Below are 25,218 nucleotides of genomic sequence, written 5' to 3'. Positions count from 1 at the left end.
GTGAGAGACAAGAAACCAAGATGCTGGCCAGCCCCAAGTCCTGCATCCAACTCCCCGGATCCCACATCAGCCCCCGAGATCCTGCATCCCCACATCCAGCATCAGCCCCCTGGATCCTGCATCCCCACATCCAGCCACCCAGATCCCATATCAGCCCCTCAGATCCTGCATCCCCACATCCAGCCCCCAGATCCCATAACAGCCTCCTGGATCCTGCATCCCCACAGATCCCATATCAGCCCCCCAGATTCTGCATCCCTACATCCAGCCCCCAGATCCCATAACAGCCTCCTGGATCCTGCATCCCCACAGATCCCATATCAGCCCCCCAGATTCTGCATCCCTACATCCAGCCCCCCAGATCCCTTATCAGCCCCCTGGATTTAGCATCCCCGCATCTAGCCCCCTGGATCCCGCATCCCCTTATACAGCCCCTTGGATCCTGCATCCCCACATCCAACACTCCAAATCCCACATCTGCCCCTGGATCCTGCATCCCTACATCCAGCCCCCCAGATCCCTTATCAGCCCCCTGGATTTAGCATCCCCGCATCTAGCCCCCTGGATCCCGCATCCCCTTATACAGCCCCTTGGATCCTGCATCCCCACATCCAACACTCCAAAACCCACATCTGCCCCCTGGATCCTGCATCCCTACATACAGCCCCCCAGATCCCATATCAGCCCCCTGGTTCTGGCATCCCCACATCCAACCCTCCTGGATCCCACATCCAACCTTCCTGGATCCTGCATCTGTACATACAGCCCCCCAGATCCCACATCAGCCCCCCCGGATTCAGCATCCCCATATCCAGCCCTCTGGATCCCACATCCGCCCCCTGGATCCTGCATCCCCACATCCAACCCCCCCAAATCCCACATCCACCCCGTAGATCCTGCATCCCTACATACAGCCCCCCAGATCCCACATCAGCCCCCTGCATCTCTGCATCCCGCATCCCCACACTCCTGCACCCAACCCAACCCAGCAGCCCCGAGCTGGTTTTGCCCATGGGAGCTGGTTCGTTAACACTGACCTATTGTTCGTTAAACCCACAGATTACACGCAGACCAGGGCACCAGCGCTAATTAATACGAGTCCCTGGGCTGACGAGGGCAGGCACATTAAGAAAGCCCTGAGCAAGCAGAACGAACAAAAGCAAATATCCCCTAATGGGCCAGCATGAAAGCAGAGCCGGGCTGGGGGATTATTTATCCTGGGGTTTTTTTTCCTATTTTATCCCCAAATTACATCAGTAATTCCCCCAGTGCCCAGGGATTTGCCAGCTAATGGCCTCATGCTGCTGGTGCGGGTTGTGCTTCCCCGTGCCGGGGGATGCTCGGACGTGCTGCTTGTGCAAGCACAAGCCAGAACACTGGAAAAGAACCCATAAAAAGCCCAGAAAATTATGATTCCTGACACTTTCACATATAAAAACTGATCTGGGGCGTTTTTTCCCCCCCTCCTTCACACTTATTTTTTAAAGCACCAGGGTGCACTCCAGCTCCAGCACTGAGGGCTGCTTTTTTCCTTCCAGAGCCACCAGAAACTTCTTTTTTTAAAGAAAACTAGAAGTAAATTCTCTCCTGTTCATATGGAGGCACCCAGACCTCACAGATTTCTTTGAATCCTTCCCAAAATGGAGTGTCTGCACAGCCCACGCCTGGATGTGCCCCCGCACCACAAAGCCCGGTCACCAGCTCCTTTGGTTCTCACCATTGATTTTAAAGAGTTTGAAACTTCTAATGGGAGAAAAAGCACAAATCTCTCAAAATTTTCCAGGAAGGAAAGGAAAAAAAAAATAAAAATACAACATAGTGCCAGAAACTAAGTGCCAAGGGATTTAAAGAAAGAAAAAAAAACAACCCAAGTGTTTCTTTCCAAGATCTGCTGAAATGGGATATTCCGAGACAGACAAATTTGTTCTTAGCATCAAGTTTTTTTGGGGGCTGAGAAACCTAAGCGGAAGCTACAGCGTTTCAGGCTGGCAGAGCCCCATTCCCCAGGGAAAAGAGATTCCTTTGCCCCCAAAACTATTCCCAGCTGCTAAGAACATCAGAGGAGACGCAACCTCCTTCTCCAGGGCTGCATCTCCAGCACCCACATCCTGCTGGCACCCACTGGTGCCATGCCTCAGTTTCCCTACTGCTCCCTCACCCCAAAGCTGGATCCTCAGCCACCTGTGAGATGATGCTGAGGCTCCAGGAGTTTAAAATGCAATTACGTGGAGTAGATATTTTGCTGGCAAAGGCACAGCTGGCCAAGCCAATCCATCTCCCTCCCCAGACAGGTTTATTGTTATGGCTTCCCCTGGCGCAAGCCTTCCCTCCCATCCACGGCACAAAATGAAAACGGCTCAACCAGCCACTCCATCTCACCAACAAATTTGGCTGATTTGTAGACACAGGGAAAGAATGAAAAAGGGTTTTGCAGAGCCTTGGTTTCCATGAGCTATGAGATGCTTTTGGCACTATCACACCCCATCCAAGGGTAGGGCTGGGGAGAGCTCGACATCCAGCTCCTTCTCCCTCCCCATCACAAGATTCATAGGGTCATAAAAATTAACACCCAAGCAATTAAATGCCAACACCCCAGCTCCAGAGGAGGTGGCCACGGGTGCCTCCACTGCTGTGGAAAATCAGAGGGGGTAAACCTAGAGCAGCTTTCAAAACTATTAAGGTTTCAAAGTGTTTGCAAGGAGGTCAGGGAGACTGCAAACCAAAAATACGTGTCTGCAGCAACAGAGACAATTATACCTTTTTTTTCAAGGGCTAACAGACACAGGGCATGACCTGTGGGACCTGGCCAGGACCAGATGCTCCCTAAAAAAACAAATCACCAGGTGGAAACAAGGAGCCCCCAGTTCCCAGCCCCTGTGCTGGCTTGAGCCCAGGGTAACAGCAGCTTCGGGTGGTTGGGATGAAGGCAGCGGGTGTGGGAGGTGCAATTTGAATGCGAGAGCAGCTAAAAATACTGCCGAGGGCGTGACAGTCTGCTCCTGGGGGGCATCATGCATCCGAGATGATGCCTGAACACGCCAAAGTCAACTAAAGCCCCTCAAATCCAGAGCCTGCCCCACGGCACGACAGGTACCCCATACATACCAAGGGGGATACATACAAATCATACCCCACACGAAACCCCGTTGGCACCACAGTGCAGGAGGGAGACAAGGAGTGAGTGTCAGCATGGGGGTTAAACACCAGATGGACCAGAATTTATTAAAATGGAAACAAGAGGCATCAAGGGACTCGCCATGGAGATGGGTACCAGTGCTGCTCAGCATCCCCCCTGGATACTGGGGCCATGCAGCATCTCTCCTGGGTATTGATGCCACCACTGCAGCATCAGGGTATGCCCAGGCAGAGGGGTGAGCACTCCTGTGGGGGTTAAACACCAGACAAACCAATTCTTTTTTTTTTTTTTAAAAAAAAAAGGGAGAAAAAGACATGGGTTAATGGCATCACCAGTGAGACAGGTATGGGTGCCACTCAGCATCCCCTGGGTACCAGTGCTGCTCAGCATCACCCTCCCCAGGGATAAAAAGCAGGAGCACCAGGGAGGGGGGAGAGGAGGAACAAACCATCCATGAAGGAGGAAAAGAAAGACCAAACAACCAAGCACAATGGACGGCATTTAATTAAATCTCCGTGGCCACCGAGGAACGTGGCCGCCTGCCCACCAGCCCGCCCGCCACTCTTTCATCCGCCAAGCCTACGCTCCTCTCGCTTCAAAGTTAATTACACACTTAAACCTTTTCTGTTTAACCTCCTGCACCATGGGACATGCTCCACGGGCTTCTCTTTTCTTTCATTGAGCAGCTTTGAAAAGGCTCCCGTGCTAACAGGCAGCCTGGCACCATCCATGGTGGAATCGCACGCTCCTAGATCCCAAGGAGGGGTAACACCACTACCCAGATCCTTCAGGGCACCATCCAACGGAGATACTACACAAATAGCCCTAAGAACAGAAAAGCTTTTTGAAAAAGGGGGTTTTACCCAAGCTTTCAAAAGCAGAGGCTCCCCAGAGCTTTGAAATTCCACGCAGGAAACCCAAGACTCCCAATACACAAGGATGAAACGGGACCAAGCAATAGGGAAAAAAAAAAAAAAGCCCATTTTGTTCCCATTTTGGCTTAGCAGAGACTGGATTAACCCCAAGATCATCTCTGGGGTTCAACATCTTGGGGCAGAAGCTCCCAGCACCCCGTGGTGCACAGTGCAGGCACCAGTCAGGAAAGCTAAGCCAGGTGACCTTCTGGAGTCAGGGTCACCCCTGCCCTTTTCCACCAGCTCCTGCCCCATATCCCAGGTGATTATCAGCAGGAAGCCAGGACTCTGGTACCCCCAGGCACACCATACATCACCCCAGCTGCTGAGCAGCACATGCAAACACCTCACACAGCAAATAAAGGCTGTAACCCATCGCCACCCTGAACACAAATGGTAGGGGTGAGCATCTCCCAGATCAGCAGTTTTCACCAATTCCCGGGAGCAGGGACAGCGCTGCAGCCTACAAAAAGTCTCACAGCCCCAGACTATCACCCAACACCCCCCTTCAGCACATATGAGAAAGACGCTCTTCACTGCACCAAAGGATCAAGCTCTTGATACAGAATAAAAGGTTAATTCCCTGCAAATGGGGAAACTGAGGCACACAGGCTATTCCTGTAACACCAGAAGAAACCAGCATCAGCCCTGGGAGCAAAGGTTGGCTGGGATGCACAATCCTGATCCAGCAGATGCTGGTGAGATGCCATCCCTTCCCCGGCACCCCCGCGGAGCCGAGCCAGCCTCCCACCTCCTGATTCCGACTGCTATTTAGAGGTGATTTCCTCGGCACACTCCTGTGGGAACATGCCCTAGGAAGGAAATGCTGGGAACCGCTTTCCTCCAGGCGCCAGCAGACACGGGGGATAGGGAACACACTGCAATTCATCTAAAATTAGATACACTTCTTATTCAAGAAGATCTTATACATACCATACTGCAGGCTCCCAGTCGAGGTTATTAACGGATAAAGGACTGGAAACCCCATTTCAGTCCATGAGGAGCTCAGATTCCCAGAGGATGATGCCATACAGGGGTCTGGGACTCACTCAAGGGGATGCAGCACCAAGGAATCCAGCTCAGCAAGCAAACCAAGATGCAAAGTGCAAAGCGGGTCCTGCACTGCAGCCTCTCAGGTTGATGGAGAGCCTGGCAAGCCCTGACCATCAGGTGGTTGAGTCACCTTCCCTGGAGGTGTTTAAGGCACGGGTGGACGAGGTGCTAAGGGGCATGGTTTAGTGTTTGATAGGAACGGTTGGACTCCATGATCCGGTGGGTCTCTTCCAACCTGGTTATTCTATGATTCTATGATCATGTGTGGTGGCTCCACAGTCAGTTCCCAACCAAGCCCAAACACACCAGTGCTTGGGGCTCAATAGTGGGATCATACGATGATTTTGTTGGAAAAGACCTTTGAGATTGTGTTCAGCTGTACTTGCTCACTACTAAACCATATCCCTGAGCACCTCATCTGCCCAGCTTTTAAAGACCTCCAGGGACAGGGACTCCACCACTTCCCTGGCCAGCCTCTGCCAGCCCTTCCAGTGAGAAACTCTTCCTGATATCCAATATGAACCTCCCTCCCAGCACAACTTGAGGCCATTTCCTCCCATCCTATTATTTGTTACTTACAAGAGCCCAGCACCCACCTCACCACAACCTCCCTTCCAGGGGCTGCAGAGAGCAATGAGGTCTCCCCTCAGCCTCCTCTCCAGCCCCTTCCCCAGCTCTGTTCCCTTCTCCGGACACGCTCCAGCCCTTCAAGGTCTTTCTTCTAGTGAGGGGCCCAAAACTGAACCCAGGGCTCGAGGTGCAGCCTCAACCAATGCAGAGTCTGTGGGACAATTCCTTCCCTGTTCCTGCTGGCCACACCATGGCTGATCCAAGCCAGGATGCTCTTTGCCTTCTTGGCCACGTGGACCACTGTTGGCTCATACTGAGCTGTTGTTGACCAGCACCCCCAGGTCCTTCTCTGCCAGGCAGCTTTCCAGCAACCTCCCCCCAAGCCTGGAGCTGCACGAGGTTGTTGTAACCCCAAGCCCACAAACCTGGCCATGTTGAACCCCATCCCAATGGCCTCAGCCCATTAATCCACCCTGCCCAGATACCTCAAGCAGATCGTAACTCCCTCTCAACTTGGTAAAATCTGCAAATAGAGGGAGCACTCAATCCAGATCATTGACTAAAGATACTGAACAGAACTGGACCCAATACTGACCCCTGGGGACAACACTTGTCTCCAAATGGAATTAACTCTGGCCACCACCACTCTTTGAGTCCAGTCATTCAGTCAGTTTTGCATCCAGCAGAAAGCTCTCTCCTACTCCAGGCAAGGTGAGGGTAACTGAACCCCCCCTTTAGCTGCACTTTGCACACTCAAAGGCCCAAAGGAACAACTGCAAAAGGCACCTGCAAGCGTTTCTGTGCACTACACACACCACAGATGATGACAAACTCGCCCTCCTCCTCTCCGTTCTCCACTTCTGCAAAATAGAAATGTTTAAGAAAAAATCACCGATTTCCTGGCCCCGATAAAAGCTGATTAGAAGAATATGGAAAGCAGTTCCATTAAAATTCTTGCCAGTAGTTTGTTTTGCTTCTCCAAATCATTTTAAATATTGCATTTAATAGAAAAATAATTTGCTCAGCTGTAAGAAACATCAATTTGCAACTTGAAGCCTTGTATATTAGCCAAAGAACCTAATGTGTAAACATTAGCAGCTCCAATAACGCATGGGGTTTAGCCAATGCAATTCCAGGGAGAGAGCAGCCAGATATTAAGACGGAGGATTTGCATAATAAGTCACTTATGCCTGATAACCTCAGTGTTTGGAAAGCACAGGACTAGGAAAACAATATCTGTCTACCAGCAACTACAGAAGACATAAATCACCTTTTTTTTTTGCCTGTTAAGGCTCATAGAAACATGGAATGGTTTGGGTTGGAAGGGACCTCAAAGCCCATCCAGTCCCACCCCTGCCATGGGCAGGGACACCTCCCACTGGATCAGGGGCTCCAAGCCCCATCCAACCTGGCCTTGAACCCCTCCAGGGATGGGGCAGCCACCACTGCTCTGGGCAACCTGTGCCTCCTCACTCACAGCAAAGAGTTTTTCCCCAAGATCTCATCTCAATCTCCTCTCTTTCAGCTTAAAACCATTCCCCCTCATACTGTCCCTGCACTCCCTGATCCAGAGCCCCTCCCCAGCTTTCCCGAAGCCCCTTCCAGCACTAGAAGCTGCTCTAAGGTCTCCCCAAACCCTCCCCAACTCCCTCAGCCTGGCCTTGGACGAGAGGTGCTCCAGCCCTCAGATCATCTCCATGGCCTCCTCTGGACTCACTCCAACAGCTCCGTCTCCCCCCTGAGCTGAGGACTCCAGAACCGACCACAGGGCTCCAGGCGGGGTCTTACGAGAGCAGAGCAGAGGGGCAGAATCCTCTCCCTCACCCTGCTGGTCCCACTGCTTTTACCTGCAAGGTAAACCTGTGGGGAGTGCCCAACCCCTGCTCTTACCTCAGCAACCTCTGAGGGACCCCCTGTGCCTGGGGAAATAGGGAGATCTGAATATGGACATCTCCAACCCTAGGAGGTGGAAATACAACAGAGAAAAAACACAGCTCCAAAGGGTGCATAATGCTCTGGGGCCACCTCAAGCTTGGGCAAGGAGCATGTGCAGTGTGCATCATCATGCATCACCTGATCAAGAAGATGTATTTAAAAACAAGGAGGGTATAATTAATCCTGCCAGTTGAAGTCCTTGCCTGGGGCACCTCCAGCTGCAAAATGCAGCTCCCCTTCCCTCTAGCCCCCCAAAGCAGCTACTGGTGGGGTGGATCAGCGCTGCTGGGACCAAGGTCCTGCATCATCTCAGTGCAGGTGCGACCAGGTATTCCAACTCCAAGCTGTTTGGTGATGCTGTGGGGCACGAGCTGGGAGGTTTCAGCCCCACAGCCAGAGCAGATGCATGTATTTAATACCCCACTGATGTTCCTGCACAGCGCCCAGATCCAGCCAGCACTGCTCCTGGGGAAGGACCAGCATCATTATTTATACCCAGGCATTATTTATACCCAGATCCTGCAACACAGAAATGCCCTCAAGCTCCCCGGCCAGAAGGCCACTAACCTGCAACGCAAGTGCTTTAATAATTAACTACCACTTAATTAACATAGTCAGGGCTGCCTCTTTGACTCCATAGGAAGAAAAACATGGCAAGCCTTTGGAAACCTCTGTCCTGCCATTATTGATTGCTCGCTGCGCAATTACAGCTCACAAGCCATGAAGCCATCCAGCTCCTCGGGAAGGAGGTAGAAAAGCAGAAAAACATACAGAAAGAGTAAAAAGGGAGGGAAAAGCTCATCTCTCATCCCAGCTCTTGTGTTGCTATCAAGCCCCCATGGCTCTGCTAAAGGCTACCTGCCTCATGCACCCACAAAGCCAGAGAAACCAGGACCATGAGCCCCAAGAGCGAAACACTGCTTTTGGAGACCCCCTCCAAACAGAGATGCTCCTTTAGCATGAGTTCAGGCAGGGAAAGCAGCTGCCTTGGGATGTGGCAGTGTCATCGCTGCAGTCCTGTGGGGCTCAGACACCAACCCTGGCTGCAGAAATCATGGGAAAGATCAAGTTTTCCAAACCAACCCCATTTTGCAGGGGATAAACATGAGGAAAGCCCTCAGTCTCCTCCTGCAACCTCTCACCCTCCAGGTACCACCTCCTCTGTAGTGATGGACGTGGAGCAAAGCACGCCGATGGGCTAATCCTCTGGTGATGGAATGTGTGCCAGCATCAATAGGGCCCCCAGGAAGCAGCTCAGCCCAGTTATTTATGGCCTTTTGAGGCAGAGAACAGAGCCACTTGCATTGCCAAAAAGCCCTCACAGGGCAAAACCAGCCACACAGTCCCCACTGTGCCTATCATCCGCTCCCCAGCCCTCAAAAATAAGAGTGGGAAGAAGAGAAGCAGAGAGGAAGGTCAAGGCAGAACAGAAGCACATCCCAGTGCAATGCAAAATCCAGGTCAACATCGACATCTCTTCCTTCTCCTCCTCCCATTGCACCAAGCAAGCTGGGAAAAGCAACATGGGAAGACTGACACCAAAGTTTAAAGGTGGTGATGCAGCTGACATGGGCAAATCAATCACACATGAGCCTGGTTGCCAGCACCAGAGCAGGCATGAACTCAGCTAAACCCTTCGCTATTAAACAGGATGGGACAGACAGGATCTGCTGGGAGGTTGCAGTCACCAGCAGAAGGTCCCATGGTGCTCCATGCCCAGGGAGTCCATGTGCTGGACTAGGACAGGCACACAGCTATTCAAACCCCAGACCCCCATCAGCAGGCACAATTTTACCAGTCCCCAAACCGGGCTCAACCACCTATGGTTGGTACCAGCTCAGGCATCCATTCATCCATCCCCCCAGGCTGGATTAAAAAACAGCAGCTCCAGCATCTTTCGGAGGGTTCTACCAGCATCCCAGGGTCATCCCGTGTTCCCAGATGCTAAAGCCTCTTCAACCAAGCAGCCTCCTCAGGTCCTCTGGGTGCAGGCATTAAGCAGAAAATCAGCTGGCACTTGGGGACAGTACGTTGTAAATCCAGGGTCACAGAAGCCCTCAGATGCCTTTCCTCAAGAGCTTATTTAGTGCTTTTAATATCTCCCCTCTGTTGCTTTGCAAATGGCCAAAATGTCAAAATCCCCTTTTTTCCTGGAAAACCACTCAACATCCATCTCACTCTATTTTCATAGGCTTTATAAGAACTCAGCTGAGACATCGGTACACAGCCAGCCCCTTGCCCCTCTCCAGCTCCAAGGGTGAGGAGGTAGGAGCACCACACAGGCAGGGATGTGGTGGCTGCTGCTGCTGAGACCTGGCAGACTCATCACACGTAAATGCTGGGTTTGAATTCACATCCTGGAAAGCAAAAACCCAGGTTTGATCGCACAGGATTAACTCATGGTTCACAGCCCGGCTGCAGGATGGATTCATGGATGGCCCCAGCAGCTGGGAGGGTGCATGGTGCTTTCATCCATCACACATCCCGACTCCTTCTTTCCCTCCTCCCCAGCTGCTTCCATATAGATCCACTCTCCAGCCCCAAACCCTCTCTGCTCTCCTTCTGCCCTCTCCCTGACAGCATCTGTCCCCTCTAACCAGACAAGGGAAGGAATCACCCTCCCTGTGAGCCTGGAAACCCCTCCAAGACTGGATTTGCAGCAAGTCTTTGGGATGCAGCACCCACTCACACCACGTTTCCCACCAGAAGGCTCAGCACACTCCATCCAGCTCCAGGGAAAGCAAACCAGCTGAGCAATGGCAAACAACACTACAGGCTGGGCAGGATGGCTTTGCACCTGCTTTAGTCCCCCCAAAATCTCCCTCACCACAGCTCTCAGCACAAGACCCCACTCCTCTGAGCCCCTCGCTCTGTTCTCAGGCACCCAAGGACTCACTCATGGTACTTTCTTCCCCACCTATTACTCCTCCTTCCTCTGGGAGCCCAAGCTGCAGTTGCTGCACTAAAAACTCTGGTATTGCACTAATTAAGCAGCAATAACTGAAAAATTTGGTGAAGTGTGTGGGTGGTCAGAGAAGAGACCCTGCAGCAGGGCAGAAAGTGTGTGCAGCACCCATAACATGCAGCACCTCGCACACATCCTGCCCCAGCCAGGTCCCAGCTCCCATCCCCAACCCAGGACAGCCCAGCCAACCCGCAGGAAGAACAGCTGGACATGGTCCCTTGCAAAGCAAAGAGTTCAGCTAATAAAAAAAAGAAATAGCCCAATGCTGAGATGCACCTGCTTTAATTTGATATTGGTATAATCAAACAGAAGTAGGCTGATTGCAGGCTATGGAAAATCAATGGGACATTATCACTCAGTAGGCAGCTGAAAATACAGTAAGAAATAAGCAAAAAATGGGAAAATCCTTGGGAAAGACACAGCTGGGCACTGGCCAGCCCCCCACAGCATCCCTGTCCCCACAGGGAGAGGCCAGAACATGTTCTGGCACCACAGGGCTTCAAAAGTCACCCCTGAGTTGCTCCTTTCTCAGAAAGACACCAGAAAGCTCCACAACCACCTCCAACTGGGAGTGCAGAACCAGACATCCCAGCAGGAACTCTGAGGTGCCAGGGGGTGACCAGGGATCACTCTCCTCTGCTCAATCTATTTGCCAAATTGCAGCACCTACGATTGTGGGAACAGCACGTATTCTGCTAATTGCACAGAGCATTAACATGCATCTGCTGAGGGGCAGAGATGCGCTGTTGCAGAGTTAGGAGCATCTAACCCAGCACACAAGGGTGACAGGTCCTCACCCCCACAGGTGGGCTGCCAGCAGCATCCCTGGGGAGATCTGCTGATAGGTTTTAAAATCCCTGCTATCAAACCTCCCACCACATCTCAAGATATGGGGGCAACCAAGGCACCACAGCCATGGGAGAAGGGCTGCACCCTGAGGAGCCCTGCAGAGCACCCCCAAACTAAAGCAGCTCCACAGACACCTCCAAATCCATTCAAGCAACAAATACAGTTTGCCCACAATCCATTCCTTCACATAACTTTGCTTCTGTAAATGAGCAGCCAAGACACTTCATCCCCTTGGCAAAAAAAACCAAACATTTAATTGTCCCATCTGACAGCAACAAGGCCCCCAGGCAGCACCACAAAGACGAGCCCCCACACCAGGGAGCACCTGGGCTGCAGCAATCATTTCATCTCTTCTCCAAGAATGGTCACTGCTCATCTTCCAGGGACATCCTCATCTCTTCTCCAAGAACGGTCACTGCTCATCTTCCAGGGACATCCTCCTCCCGGGGACATCAACCTGCCCCAGCCAGCAGCTGATGGTCCAGTCACGAGGTGAAGCACACTGGACCAGAACAACGCTTGCTCCACAGCTAATTGGGCTAATTAGGCTGAAGATCTCCAGCACGAAGCAGCACACCAAGCTCAAGCAAGCAGGGGCTGCCACAGCTCATCACCAGACAGAGCCAACTGCAAGCACCAAGAGCGGCGGTGGGACACCGGCCTCGTTAAGACACATCAGGTCATCAGTGTCCCCATCCCTTCATCCTGTCCCGAGAACGCTCAGAGCACCTCGAGCCAGGCTGCTGCTGCATCCCAGCCACAACCCTGATTAACTTAACGATGTCAAAGGTCTGATCCAATAGGGAGGTCCAGGTTTAGTATTTGATAGGAATGGTTGGACTCAATGACCTGATGGGTTTTTTCCAACCTGGTGATTCTATAATTCTATGAAATCAAATCAAAGGAGTTCACAGGCTTAGGCAGGGCTTTCCAGCACCCAGTGGGTGCTACACTGGGGCAGAGCCCAGCACCCAGCCCAGCCCTGACATGAGGAGGAATGCACCCACTAGCAGCCCCATGCAGCCAAGGGCTTCAGCCACAGGGACCCAGGGAAGTTTGCACCAGCACAACAACCCTGCTGTGGGCAATTTGCTGATATTTAAGCCAAAAGAAAATCAAAACCCAACAAAAAAAGCGTATGACAAAACCATCCAGAGCATTGCTGTGGCTGCAACACATTTACACTGTGCATAATGCAACACTCCTTGCTGCATCCCTGTCTGGGATGGGGGGGGTCTCTCCCCAGCACCCCACCCACCCACATGCAGAGCCCACCCCTGGGTACCCAAGCAGTGGGATGCGCTCTGCACAGTGTGTCCAAGCCCCCTCATTAGCAACAGGACAAGGCAAAGTCCCCCCCATTGAGCCAAGGCCCCCCAGATCCAGCAAAGGACACTGTCAGGTAAAGCAGACTGCAGAAAGTGTTCCAAGCCCCCACCAGCACTTATTTCCCCAAAATATGGAGCACTTCATGGGGCAGAAAGGTCAGGAAACATCCAATTCATGGCCAAGCAGAGTAGCAAAGCTCCTTTCAGCTCTGCATCTGCCAGACACAGGGGGGTTCATGCTCCAGGACCCCATGTCCCTGCTGAACCCCAAACAGCAGGAGCATCATCCTCCCACTGCTGTCCTGCCTCTGCTTTCAGGGTTAGCGGCAAATAGCCAGCTAGGATGAGCCCCACATGCCCCACAGCAAGGGGGGAGCAGGGGGAAGAAGGAGCTTTGCTGTCCTGCTCCTGCAGCAAGCAGAAAACTGCACCAAAAAGCAGAGCACCAGCATGCAGATTTGGGGTCTGCAGAGGCACGCAGGGAGAGAAGACTGCCCTGCCTCAGCTCACAGACCATGCAGCCACCCCAATCCACACTGCACTTGACTCTCCAGGTGGGAAAAATTGAGGTGCAAAGCCTGAGTCCCTTAAGTCCACAGGAAACCCAGGGGCTACCTCAGGACATCAGTCCCTATCAGCAGCCGCGCAGCCCAGGCTGCAAAACCAGGCTGCAACAGCCTAGGCAGGACCTGGAGATGAGCAGCCACGGGATGAGCTGCAGCTAACAACCACACAGCAAGCAGGAACAACGTTTCTGGCTCAAAAAATAAAAGAAACCATCTCCGAAGGGCAGCCAGTGCATGAGCCCCCCGGTGCCAGCAGCATCCTGGGGGGACAGGGCTACTCCTGCAGGCAGAAACTACGCCTTTGCTTTCCAGCAGCCAGATCAGAGCTGGAGTTTGGCTTTCGATCTGCGCAGAGGGCATAGAAGGAGCTGCTCCAAGCACCAGGAAAGGAAACAGCTCAGGGAACAGCCAGGGAAGTCCCTCCAGCGCCCGCCAGCTCTGCAGCTCTCCTCCTCCTCACCCAGGATGGAAGAGCAGGTCCCGTGTCCCTAGGACCCCTCCAGCCAGGAAAAGCCAGGGCACCACAGGCTGGCATCCCCCTTCTCTCCCACCCACATCCATCCCAGCACAGGGAAAATGCAGCAGCAGCTTCTGCCAAGCCACCTGCAGCGGAAAGAAAAAGCTCCACCTCCAGGAATTATTTATTTTAGGGCTGCCAACAGGAGGCAATTAGCTCCAGGGGACTAATTGCTGGGAATCCTCCCTGTCCGGAGGGGAAAGCCTCGGTTTTCCCAAGTACAAGGGGCAGGGGGGCTGCCAGCCTGCGACAGGAGAGCAGGATCCAAGAAAAGCTGCAAAGCAAATCCCAGGCTGTCGTCAGGGAGAAGAGGTTTGGGAATCTTGACATTTAATCACGCAGTAACTAAAGGTTCCCAGACATGTCTAATAAGACAATTATAGTGCATGTTAATAATAGATTATTAAAAAGCTTATTTATGGAGGTTTAAGCAGGCAGATGGCAGGGCTGTGTCAGGAAGGCTCTCTAGAGCCTGTGTTACCTCCCAGCTCGGAGCATACAGCAGGGATTTACCCGTCTCCCAGCCCCTCGTGCTTAACCCTCGCACACCTGCCAAAAGCAAAGCAGCAAATCCCTGCAGGGGATGCAGCCAGGAGAGGATTTTTATGGGGTGCCTTGGGGTGCTCAGGGCTCCCAGCCCCTCTGCAGAGAGGGGACAGGGTATGGGGTATCCAAAACCAGGCTGGATGGGGCTTTGAACAACCTGATCCAGTCAGAGGTGTCCCTGCCCATGGCAGGGGGGTTGGAGCTGGATGGGCTTTAAGGTCCCTTCCAACCCAAACCATTCCATGACTCTATGGATTGTGCGTGATGAAAAAACTCCGTGCCAGGTGCAGTCAGGGGGAAAACCAACATCAACAGGCAGCAGGGAGGTGGTCAGTGCCAGGGCAGCAGTCAAAGACACCAACAAGCATCTGCCTTTGTCTTCCTCTCTGCTCCACAGGGAGCCTGATCCTGCTGGGCTTTGCTCCAGGAAAGCTCCCAGGGAAGCCAGACTGGGGCTGGTTTGTCTTAGTTTGGATAACAAAGGGAAAAAAAAAAATGTGCAGTGTTGGCCAGGAGGTGACTCACCAGGTTCCCTGTTCCCAAGGCCAGGGCAGGTCCAAACACGCAGAGGAAAAACAGAACAGTTTTGGAGCAAGGAGAAGGCAGAAAGCAAGAAAACGCAAGTCTTGAGGGTGAGGAGGAGGAAACAGGCATTGCCACCCTGCCAATACGGAATCAGAGGGATGGGGTCCATCCAGGAGCATCAGCATCACTCGGAGAATCCCTAAATTCCCCACAGACAGAAGATCGAGCATGATCCACTGCGTGGAGAGGGGACGTAGGAGAGCGAAGGGCTTGGGAGCAGGAAGCCTCCTGGGTACATCTGAGCAAGTGGGATTTTCCAGAGCACTGTGGTGCGGGAGCCTGGGGGTGTAGCAGCGTCTGGGGGCTCTGGGAAAGGCTGTGGCACTGCCAAGGCATTAAAAACATACACATAGGAGCAAGCAAGAGAAAGACTCTTCGCCAGCACAGCAGAATAGGCAGGCAGGAAAGAAAAAACAAACAAGCTGACAAGGAAAATGTAATGCTCTTACACATTTTATGTGCTTGGTGAAGGCAGGGTGGGTAGAAAAAAATACCCTGGCATTGGGGAGCCCATCGGCAGCCAGGTGGAGGGAAATAATCACCGAGCAAAGCGCTGGGATGAGCACCTGACTACCCAGAGAGCAGGGAACACTGACTCCATCCCCAGCATCACAGGGTTGGTGGAGGGGGCTGCCAGCAGCACGCGTCCCCACAACCCCCAGGGACATACCTTGCTCCAAACCCCCACCAGCCCCTGCGCTGGGATGCACAGACGCTGCATCCCTCTCCCTCCCACTGCTCCGAGCATCCCCCTGTGACCCCACTGATGAAGCTGCCCCAGTTAACGTTCGGGGCAGGGGGACGCCAGGCAGATTTGTTCCACTCGCCAACCTCAATCCCAGCTGTCCCAGAGACAGCGTCGGCTCAGCGGTTCCCATTCACTCAGTCAAAACAAAACAGCCGCCACAGGGTCAGGGTCACCCGTGCTGCCTCCTGGCAGACACCCAGGGCTGTCCCAGGGGGTGACAGGACCCTCGAGTGGCCCCAGCCCTCCTGCCTGACCCCCAGCAAGAGGCTCATCCAACACAACAGCAATCCCTCCAATCCAGTCCTGGGGTCACCAGAGATGCCACCAACCTCAGCAAGGGGCTCATCCCCCACAACCAACAGCCGCCCCCCCAGCAGCTCCCCCCAAACCAGTCCTGGTGCCACCGGAGATGCCACCAATCCCAGTCCGGGGCTCCCCAGCAGCACCAAGCTCCTAAGTGGAAGCTCCAAACCCAAATATTTTATTTGCTTAATTGCTGCTAACAGTCAAAGCCAAGTGCAAACAGCTTCCGCATAATTACAGCGGGAGTGCCACGCAGCGCCGGCAGCTGGAGGCGCGTGTTCCCACTGCCAGCGTTGTTGGAAAACAGCCCAGGAACACAGGGGGGGACAGGCTGGGGTACACCTGGAGAGCAACTTATCACTGAAGTTTTGTGGTGAGGGGGTGCAATACAGAGGAGCAGAGCTGCACCCTCTCCTAGCAGGGGAATCACAGTGGTTTGGGTTGGAAGAGAGCGTAAAGATCATCCACTTCCAACTCCTGTCATGGGCAGGGACACCTTCCACTACATCAGGCTGCTCAAAGCCCCATCTGACCTGGCCTTGAACATTTCGAGAACACAAAATGAGGAGGAAAAAGAGCTGAGCCTGCATACTCCACTGCTCTAAGGTCCAGTCGGGAGCTCTGTGAGCCAGCTTGCTCCCAACCCGAGGATTTGGCAAGGGGAAAGAATCCGTATTGTATTGCAAAGAGCCCAGATAGGAAAGATGGGGCCAGCAAATCACAGCAGGTGGCAACAGACAGCTCACAGCACAAGAGCACAGGGACCAGTTGGTTTGGAGGGTCACTAAGTGTTCCAGCACCACCCCAGCCCATCCCCACGATAAGCACAACACAGACAGGTGCCAACAGCTTCGTCAGTCTGAAATCTTAATGAACTGCAGAAGTTTGCACACTCTGGGAAGGAGCAAAGAGCATCCCGAGCTGGTGGGGAAGCTGTGATAGCAGCACACAGCTTCTCTCCCCACTCAGCCACTCGCTCATCGAGGTCAGCCGGTCACAGCCACGCCGTGCCTCGGTCTCCCCACTTGCAGGGGTGATCACACTACACCCCTTCTTGGCAGAGGAGCAGTAAGAAAACCATCCATCTTCCAAATACCCGTAGAGACAAGCAGCTGGTCCTCCCCATGCCTGGCTTCGGGGTCTCTGGTGACATGCAGTTGGCTTAAATATTTCCTACCAGCCCTGCTGGCTGCAGGGATGAGCCGGGCGATGATCCCGCAGCCAGCCAAGCTGAGCACATCGGCAGGAGCAAACATCACGATTCATATGAAAACTGCTGGTGGTGAGGGTGATAGACCTGAAGAGTTGAAGCAGACCCCTCGCCTCTAGCCGAACTAAGCCCTTTCGGCTGCATCGCGGAGCTACGTCTGCTCTGCACCTACCAGGGCAAATGCTGGAACACGCACAGTCCTGATTTACACCAGGAGTGGGCTCAATCCTGTTGTTTGAAACTGCCAGCTTGCAGGGAAGGAAGCCCATGGAAGGGAAAGGGGCTACTTGGAAGGTGGAGCCCCTCCACAAAGCTCCCCCCAAGGAGATCCAAGTCGCCACCACTGTCCCTCCAGCCCCTCATGGGCTGCAGCAACCAGAAAAAAGACATGCACCCCAGAAGTGGGAAGCAGCACAGCTCCAAACTCTCCCCTCTGACACCTAGAGGGGTGCAGGGCCCCCCCTCCTCCAGCACAGCACTCTGCACCCCTCCCCAGCTGCATGCCTCAGTTTCCCCACTGCCTCCTTGCTCTGCCCTGAAGCACACCTCAGCATCTCCCCCCATCCCCACGCACCTCAGCATCTCCCCCCATCCCAACACACAACTCTCTCCCCTCCAGTCACCCTAGACAAACACAACCCCATTCCATCCCCATCTCCTCCACCTCACAAGCTGTAGAAAAGCCTCAGCTGCTCTGCATCTCTCCTGTCCATCATCCCCAGCTCCACACGGATCAGCCTTATTTTCCTCACTGCTGATGGGTACCGCTGTTTGTAACTTTTGGAGAGAAGCCACTACCTCCCAAATAAAAATCAATGCACCAACACAGGGACTGCGTGCAGGTGAACCACTTCATTTTAAAGCTAAAACTAATTAAAGAAGCAGGCAAAAAAAAAGAATACACCTTAACGCAAAGAGCATCACGCAAGAACTGGAGGCTGCAGCGCTGGAGCCCTCTTGGAGCAAGGGATAAACTCCCTTTTTCCCTGTGCCTCAGTTTCCCCTGCAAGAAGGGGTTCGTAGCACTTTGGAAGCCCCAAATTCACCCACCCCACAGCACCCCAGCCCCACTCCTGCCTCCCAAAGGGGCTGGGGAGCGAGCTGCCCCCCCCAGCTCCCCCATCCTCAGCACCAGGATCAGGCCACGCTGGGTCGCAACACCCGGAGAAAGGAGAAAAAGAACCAAACCCCAAATAAAATGAATCAATAACGAAGCCTGTCGCGCTCCCGTTAAACTCTAATTACAGCCCCGGAGACGGCGAGGATGCTGCAACCGGAGAGCAGCGAGGATGCCGCTTCTTTCTCACAGAGGGTCCCCGAGCCCCGCCGGCACCCCCGGTGCCTGGAAATAAGCGCCGGGACCCCCCGCCCGGGGTGCGGGATCCTCTCGGAGACCCCACCCCGCACGCACCGGGGGCTCCGAGCTCGCCGGGACGGGCACCGGCAGCCCCGGGAGCTGCAAAACGGGCGCCGGGAGCCCCGAGACGGGCACAACCCGCACCGGGACGAGGGGGAGCAGCCCCGGGATGGGCACGATCCACACTGAGAACCCCGGGAGCTGCACAAAGGGCACCGGGAGCCCCGAGACGGGCACCGGGAGCCCCGAGACGGGCACCGGGAGCCCCGAGACGGGCACCGGGAGCCCCGAGACGGGCACCGGGAGCCCCGAGACGGGCACCGGGAGCCCCGAGACGGGCACGATCCACACTGAGAACTCCGAGAGCTGCAAAAAGGGCACCAGCAGCCCCACACCGGGAGCCCCGGGACGGGAACGACCTGCACCGGCAGCCCCGCACCGGGACGGGTAGGAGCAGCCCCGGGAGCTCCGAGACGGGCACGATCCACACCGGGAGCTACAAGAAACGCACCGGGAGCCCCGAGACGGGCACAACCCGCACCGGGACGAGCGGGAGCAGCCCCGGGAGCCCCGAGATGGGCACGATCCACACCGGGTGTCCCAGGAGCTGCAAAAAGGGCACCGGGAGCCCCCGAGACGGGCACGACCAACACCGGGAGCTGCAAGAAAGGCACCGGGAGCCCCGAGACGAGCACAACCCGCACCGGGACGAGCAGAGGCGGCCCCGGGAGCCCCGAGACGGGCACGACCCGCACCGGCAGCCCCGCATGTGGGCGAGCAGGAGCAGCCCCGGGAGCCCCGAGACGGGCACGATCCGCACCGGGAGCCCCGAGACGGGCACGATCCGCACCGGGACGAGCAGGAGCAGCCCCGGGAGCCCCGAGAGGGGCACAATCCGCACCGGGAGCGACATCCCGGCGACCGGCAGCCCCGCACCGGCAGCACCCACTCCCCCTCCCCCCACACACCCCCCTCCCGCCCCTCTCCGGTCCTACCGGCGGGTGCCTCGCCGTCCATGGCGCAGACCCGCAGGGCGAGGGCGAGCAGCAGCGCCCGGGCGCCCCGCATGATGTGGGGGGGAAGGGGTGGGGAGGAAAGGGATGAGAAGGGAGGGGTGGGGGGAGCGGGGAGGGGATGGAGGGGATGGAGGGGACGGGGGGGGCCGCGCAGGCGGCGCCGCTCGCGCCCGCGGTTCCGGCGCAGCGGGGCCCGCGCGCGCCCCGCGCCTCAAATAGCGGCGGCCCCGCTCCCCGTGACGTCAGCGCCGCGCGGCGCCCGCGCCGCCCGCGGGAGGGCAGCGCCCCCTGGCGGCCGCGGCCGGGAACTGCGGGACGGGGGGGGAATGGGGATGGCGGGGGGGGGGTGGTCCTGGAACCCGAGGGGATGGGATGGGATGGGGGTGGGATGGGGTGGGATGGGGTGGGATGGGATGGGATAGGGTGGGATGGGATGGGATGGGATGGGATGGGATGGGATGGGATGGGATGGGGATGGGATGGGATGGGATGGGATGGGATGGGGATGGGATGGGATGGGATGGGATGGGATGGGGGTCCCGGTGGATGAGGGGGGAGGCACGGGGATAGGGTAGGTCCTCGGACCTGAATGACTGGTGGATGGAGGGGGAGGGGGGCACAGGGGTGGAAGGGGGTCCCTGTGGATGGGGGGGGGGTCATGGGGGGGGGGCACGGGGATGGATGAAGGGTCCTGGAACCCCAGGGGAATGGGATGGGATGGGATGGGATGGGATGGGATGGGATGGGATGAGGGTCCCCGTGGGTGAGGGGGGAGGCACGGGGATGGGGTAGGTCCTCGTACCTGAATGGGGGGGACTGGTGGATGGAGGGGGAGGGGGGCACAGGGATGGAAGGGGGTCCCCGTGGATAGAGGGGGGGGCACGGGGATGAATGAGGGGTCCTGGAACCCGAGGGGAATGGGATGGGGTGGGATGGGATGGGATGGGATGGGATGAGGGTCCCCGTGGATAGAGGGGGGGGGCACGGGGATGAATGAGGGGTCCTGGAACCCGAGGGGGATGGGAAGGGGTGGGGATGGGAGGGGGGTCCCGGAGGTGGGGGTGGGCGCAGGGGGATGGGGGGAGGTCCTCGTGCCCGAGGGGGCTGTCCTGGTACCCGAAGGAGTGGGGGGCATGGGGATGGGAGGGGGGGCTCGGTAGATGAAGTGAGGCACGGGGATGGGGGAGGGTCCTGGTACCCGAATGGAGGGGGGTCCCGGTGGATGAGGCGGGAGGACATGGATGGGGGGGGGTCCTGGTACCTGAATGGGGGGGACTGGTGGATGAAGGGGGGAGGGCATGGGGATGGGAGGGGGTCCCAATGGATGGGGGTGTAGCAGGTGACAGGGGGTGTGCAAAGGGGGTCCCTGGTTGCAGGAGAGAGTGTGATTGGGGGGGGATGGTTCCCATTTCAGGGGGGTCCTTGGTGGGGGGGGCCAGAGGCAAGGTGGGGGGGTCACGGGAGCAGGAGAGAATGCACTGCAGGGGGATCCCCTGTTGCAGGGGTCCCTGGTTGCAAAGGTGCCCCCGTTTGCGGGGTGCTCCCAGTTATAAACGAGTCCCCAGTTGTAGGGGGGGTACAGCTTGGGGGGGGGGAGTGTTCTATGGATGTAGGGAGAAACCCCCACTAACGAGGCGTTGCGAGGCTTTGGGGGGTCCCTGCTGAGCTGGAGCGGATGCCGGGGGTCCCCAGGGACAGGGGCTGGACAGGGGGCGGTGGGGTGGGTGGCAGTGAGGGGGTAGCCAACCTGCTCCCAGAGGTGACTGAAGCAGGGGGACACCGGCCCAGGGTGCCCCCAGCCCCCTCAGAGACCCCAGCCCCGAGGAGCTGCACACGCAAAGCCGGGGCAGAGCGATGCCCACGCGCGGGGCACTGGGGTCAAATCCTTGGGGACAGGGGCTCCCACCCACCCAAGGGGGTCCTCAGACCAGCAAAACCCGCGGTCCTCTGCCATGAGCTGCCACATAGAATCATAGAATCACCAGGTTGGAAGAGACCCATCGGATCATCGAGTCCAACCGTTCCCATCAATCACTAACCCATGTCCCTCAGCACCTCGTCCACCCGTCCCTTAAACCCCTCCAGGGAAGGTGACTCAACCCCCTCCCTGGGCAGCCTCTGCCAGTGCCCAATGACCTTTTCTGTGAAAAACTTTTTCCTGATGTTCAGCCTGAACCTCCCCTGGTGGAGTTCGAGGCCATTCCCTCTCGTCCCCTGTCCCTTGGGAGAAAAAGGAGGAAAATCTCCAGCCCTTTCCTGGGGGACGCGGGACGCAGGCGCAGGAGGAGGACAGAGCGCTGGCAGCCCTGGTGTCCCCGGCAGCGGTGCCAGCGGGTATGAAAGGCGCCTTGTTCACCAACATCCTCTCAGGCCCTGTTCCTGGAGGAAAATGTTATTCCAAAGGTTCGGGGTGAGGAGGGCGTAGCTTTGCAGCAGCTTTCTGGTGTGATCCGTGCTTGGGTCACCCAGCCCCGGCGGCGGTGCTGGGCTGGGAACAGGTGAAAACCTGGAAGGTCGAGCGAACAAGAATGGAAATATCAGGAATTTTTACCCCAAATGATGCAGGGAGAAGCCCTGGCGTTCACAGCGCCCTGCGATGATGCTGTCCTGTCCTGCAAGACCGGAGAGCATCCAGAGGGGTAGGGAGGGACACAGGGAATGGTTCCCGAGCATTGCTGAACCTCTGGGAAGCTCCCAGCCTTGGGAATGGGACAACGCCACTCATCAGTGCCAAAAACCTTCATCCAGGTCCAGCACAGCCCTGGCTGCTGCTGCTGCTTCTCCACATCCAGCTGATCTGTTAATCTGGGGGCAAATCCAGCCCTGGAGAAACGTTTGCTGGGAAAACTGTGCTGTTTGTGGGAGGTGTCCGTTCCCAAGGCAGGGAGTGGAACTGAATGATCTTTAAGGTCCCTTCCAATCCAAACCATCCTATGATTCTATGAAAACTGGGAACACAAACCACCCCCAGAGCAAGTTCTTGGGTATGGGTGAAGGATTGGGAACCCAGCAGTGCTTGCATTGCTGAAGAAAGGCCATCACTGCCTCATTTTTAGTCCCAGCCCTGGCCACATCATTGCAATTTCATTTCAAAGATGATTTTTTCCTAGGAGCTGAAGAGGTTTTTGCAGCGGGTGCTCCCTGGGATGGGGCAATCACTTAACTGGCTGCACGTGGAAAAACGGGACGCACCAGCTAAGTCAGAGCTGAGGAGAACAGCCTGTTTCACAGGGCCTTCATCCCCACATGGAGGAGGAGGAGGAGGGGAGGAAGGGTGCAGGATGGGGGCTGCGGGTGTGTTGGGTGGCTTTGGTGTCTGGGCTGGCACGTTTTGGGGTGCAGGTGGAGGGCGATGGACCCTTCCTTCCAAACCACATCCATCCTCACCCAGCACTGGCAACGCGTGGTCCCACACCAAGCATGATCCTAAGAAATCCTCTGGAAGCGAGGGGGAAAGCCTGTTAAAATAACGCCTGATAAAGAAATTAAGCTGCTTAGGTGCACGGCAGCAAAGGCAGAGGAGGACTGGCACCGCGCTCCTCTGCGAGTCCCCCCCCAGGTTCCCAGGGAAGTCACAGGATTCAGACATCGCTCTTCTGTTTCCCTCTACATCCCTCAGAGGTTGGGATGGGGAAATTCGTGGGTTTGCATGCCTTGAAGGGAAAAGGCCCCCAAAATCATGCTGGGAAGGGGATTCGGGACATGCAGCACATGAAGGACAGGCTGGGGAGATTCTTCCCAGCAGCTGAACTGAAGCATCTCACTTGAGGGGGAAAATGCAGCTAGGGCCAAGCAGAAGCCAGGTATTTCCAGGATGTGGGGGAAAAACAACCTGGAAACCTGGAATTTTTAAGCCACACAGGCCTGTTTGAGCAATGCACGGCACTTCGCAGAGCCTTGTGAGCCCCAAAGTAGTGTTTCCAAACCAATCACTTGACAACCCACGCTAAGAAGAGGTCTTTTTGCTGCCACTATCGCAACAAAGCTGCCCCCAATTCCGCAGGGTGTCACCATCCTGCTCCACGACCCCACAACCCAGCCCACAGAAGGGGGAAATCCCACCCGCAGCTTCCACGGGATTGATTTGGGAATATATCTTACTGAGGACCATTAACGCACCCAGGACCTGCCACCCGCCACCGGGACGTGGCTCGAATTTTGCATGAGAGGAGCTGGAGGGAGACGGGGGCTCCACAAAGGCGCCTTGTTCCCCGTGAAGGGCTGGCGCTGGCCCAGGGGGAGGTTGGCACCAGCAGCCAACAGCTCCTGGGGGTCTTTCCCAGGGGAAAGGGAGAAGCCTGGAGAAGAGGAGGCTGAGGGGAGACCTCATTGCTCCCTCCAACTCCCTGAAAAGAGGTTGTGGAGAGGAGGGAGCTGGGCTCTTCTCCCAAGGGACAGGGGACAGGACGAGAGGGAATGGCCTCAAGCTCCACCAGGGGAGGTTCAGGCTGGACATCAGGAAAAAATATTTCACAGAAAGGGTCATTGGGCACTGGCAGAGGCTGCCCAGGGAAGGGGTTGAGTCACCTTCCCTGGAGGTGTTTAAGGGACGAGTGGACTAGGTGCTGAGGGACATGGTTTAGTGATTGATGGGAATGGTTGGACTCAATGATCCGATGGGTCTTTTCCAACCTGGTGATTCTATGATTCTATGAAAAGGGGCTCGGAGGAGACCCCAGAACGGTGGCGCTGCTGGCGGCGTGGAGGGGGGCATGGAGAGGGTGGATGGAGAGGCTATGTGCAAGCGTGAGGAGGATGCGCAGCGGGGTGCATGGAGGGAATGCATGCATGCATGGAAAGGATGCGTGGATGGGATGTATGCATGCATGGAAGGGTTGCGTGGGGGCTGTGTGCATGCATGGAAAGGATGGTTGGACCTACGTATGCATGCGTGGATGCTTGGAAGGGATGCATGGAGGGGATGTGCAGAGGAGCTATGTGCATACAAGGAGAGGATGCATTTGTATTGCCAGCAGGTTTGGGGACAAACAGGAATTGTCCATGGGGCTCTGGGTGAGGATGGGTCCCTCTCCAGCACATCCAGTTCAGATGTCATTGCTGTGACAGATCTGAAAGGTGGGACAATTCAGCAAAGAGCCTGTCACCACCTCCCAGAGCTGGGGGGAAGGAGCTGCCTCGCAGTGGTGCTGTGGCAGGGCCAGGTGTGCAGGCAGGGGTGCAAGGATGATTTTGGGGGTGACGTGCATGCAAGGAAGAAAGGAGGAACAGGGAGAAGCAGGGAGGAAGGAAGGACAGGCAGCAACACTCCTTGCAGCTGCAGGGATGGAGCAGGTAAAGACCCACAGAATCAAGCTCCATCCCATCCTTGGGATGCAATTCTCATCCCCAATCCTTCCCCGAGCATCTCCTTCCACCCTGAGTGAGAGCTGAGAGCTCGAGCAGGGAGCAAGCGCTCAGCACCCTGCAGGATGAGCCTGCAGCCCCCAGCCCTTCCTCTGCCCCGTTCCCTGCTGCCATCAGCCTCCGAGCGCCTTGCAGGAGCAATCGAGTTAAAATGAAGTAATCACTCTTCAAGTATAGTCATTTACAGGAAAAATATAGGCCTCGCCGTGATTGCAAATGGTCTCGACTGAAACCGTCCCTCCCATTCAAAGGATAA

The 25,218-nt window shown here is 55.9% G+C and overlaps 1 protein-coding gene across 4 annotated transcripts in view; it reads right to left on the bottom strand.

Annotated features, from left to right (window-relative positions):
- The window catches only part of PTPRU (protein tyrosine phosphatase receptor type U), a 76,176-nt gene extending 56,501 nt beyond the window's left edge, over nucleotides 1-19,675 (bottom strand). For all 4 annotated transcript variants that reach the window (XM_069875203.1, XM_069875204.1, XM_069875206.1 and 1 more), the window contains exon 1: nucleotides 19,578-19,675. In XM_069875203.1, the coding sequence (XP_069731304.1) occupies nucleotides 19,578-19,650 (73 nt within the window). In that variant the 5' untranslated portion in view covers nucleotides 19,651-19,675. The remainder of the gene's footprint in view (nucleotides 1-19,577) is intronic.
- Nucleotides 19,676-25,218: the final 5,543 nt, after the last annotated feature.

Source organism: Phaenicophaeus curvirostris, chromosome 23 (genome assembly GCF_032191515.1).
Source record: "Phaenicophaeus curvirostris isolate KB17595 chromosome 23, BPBGC_Pcur_1.0, whole genome shotgun sequence".
NCBI classification, from domain to species: domain Eukaryota; kingdom Metazoa; phylum Chordata; class Aves; order Cuculiformes; family Cuculidae; genus Phaenicophaeus; species Phaenicophaeus curvirostris.
This window is presented reverse-complemented; position numbering and strand designations above follow the sequence as displayed.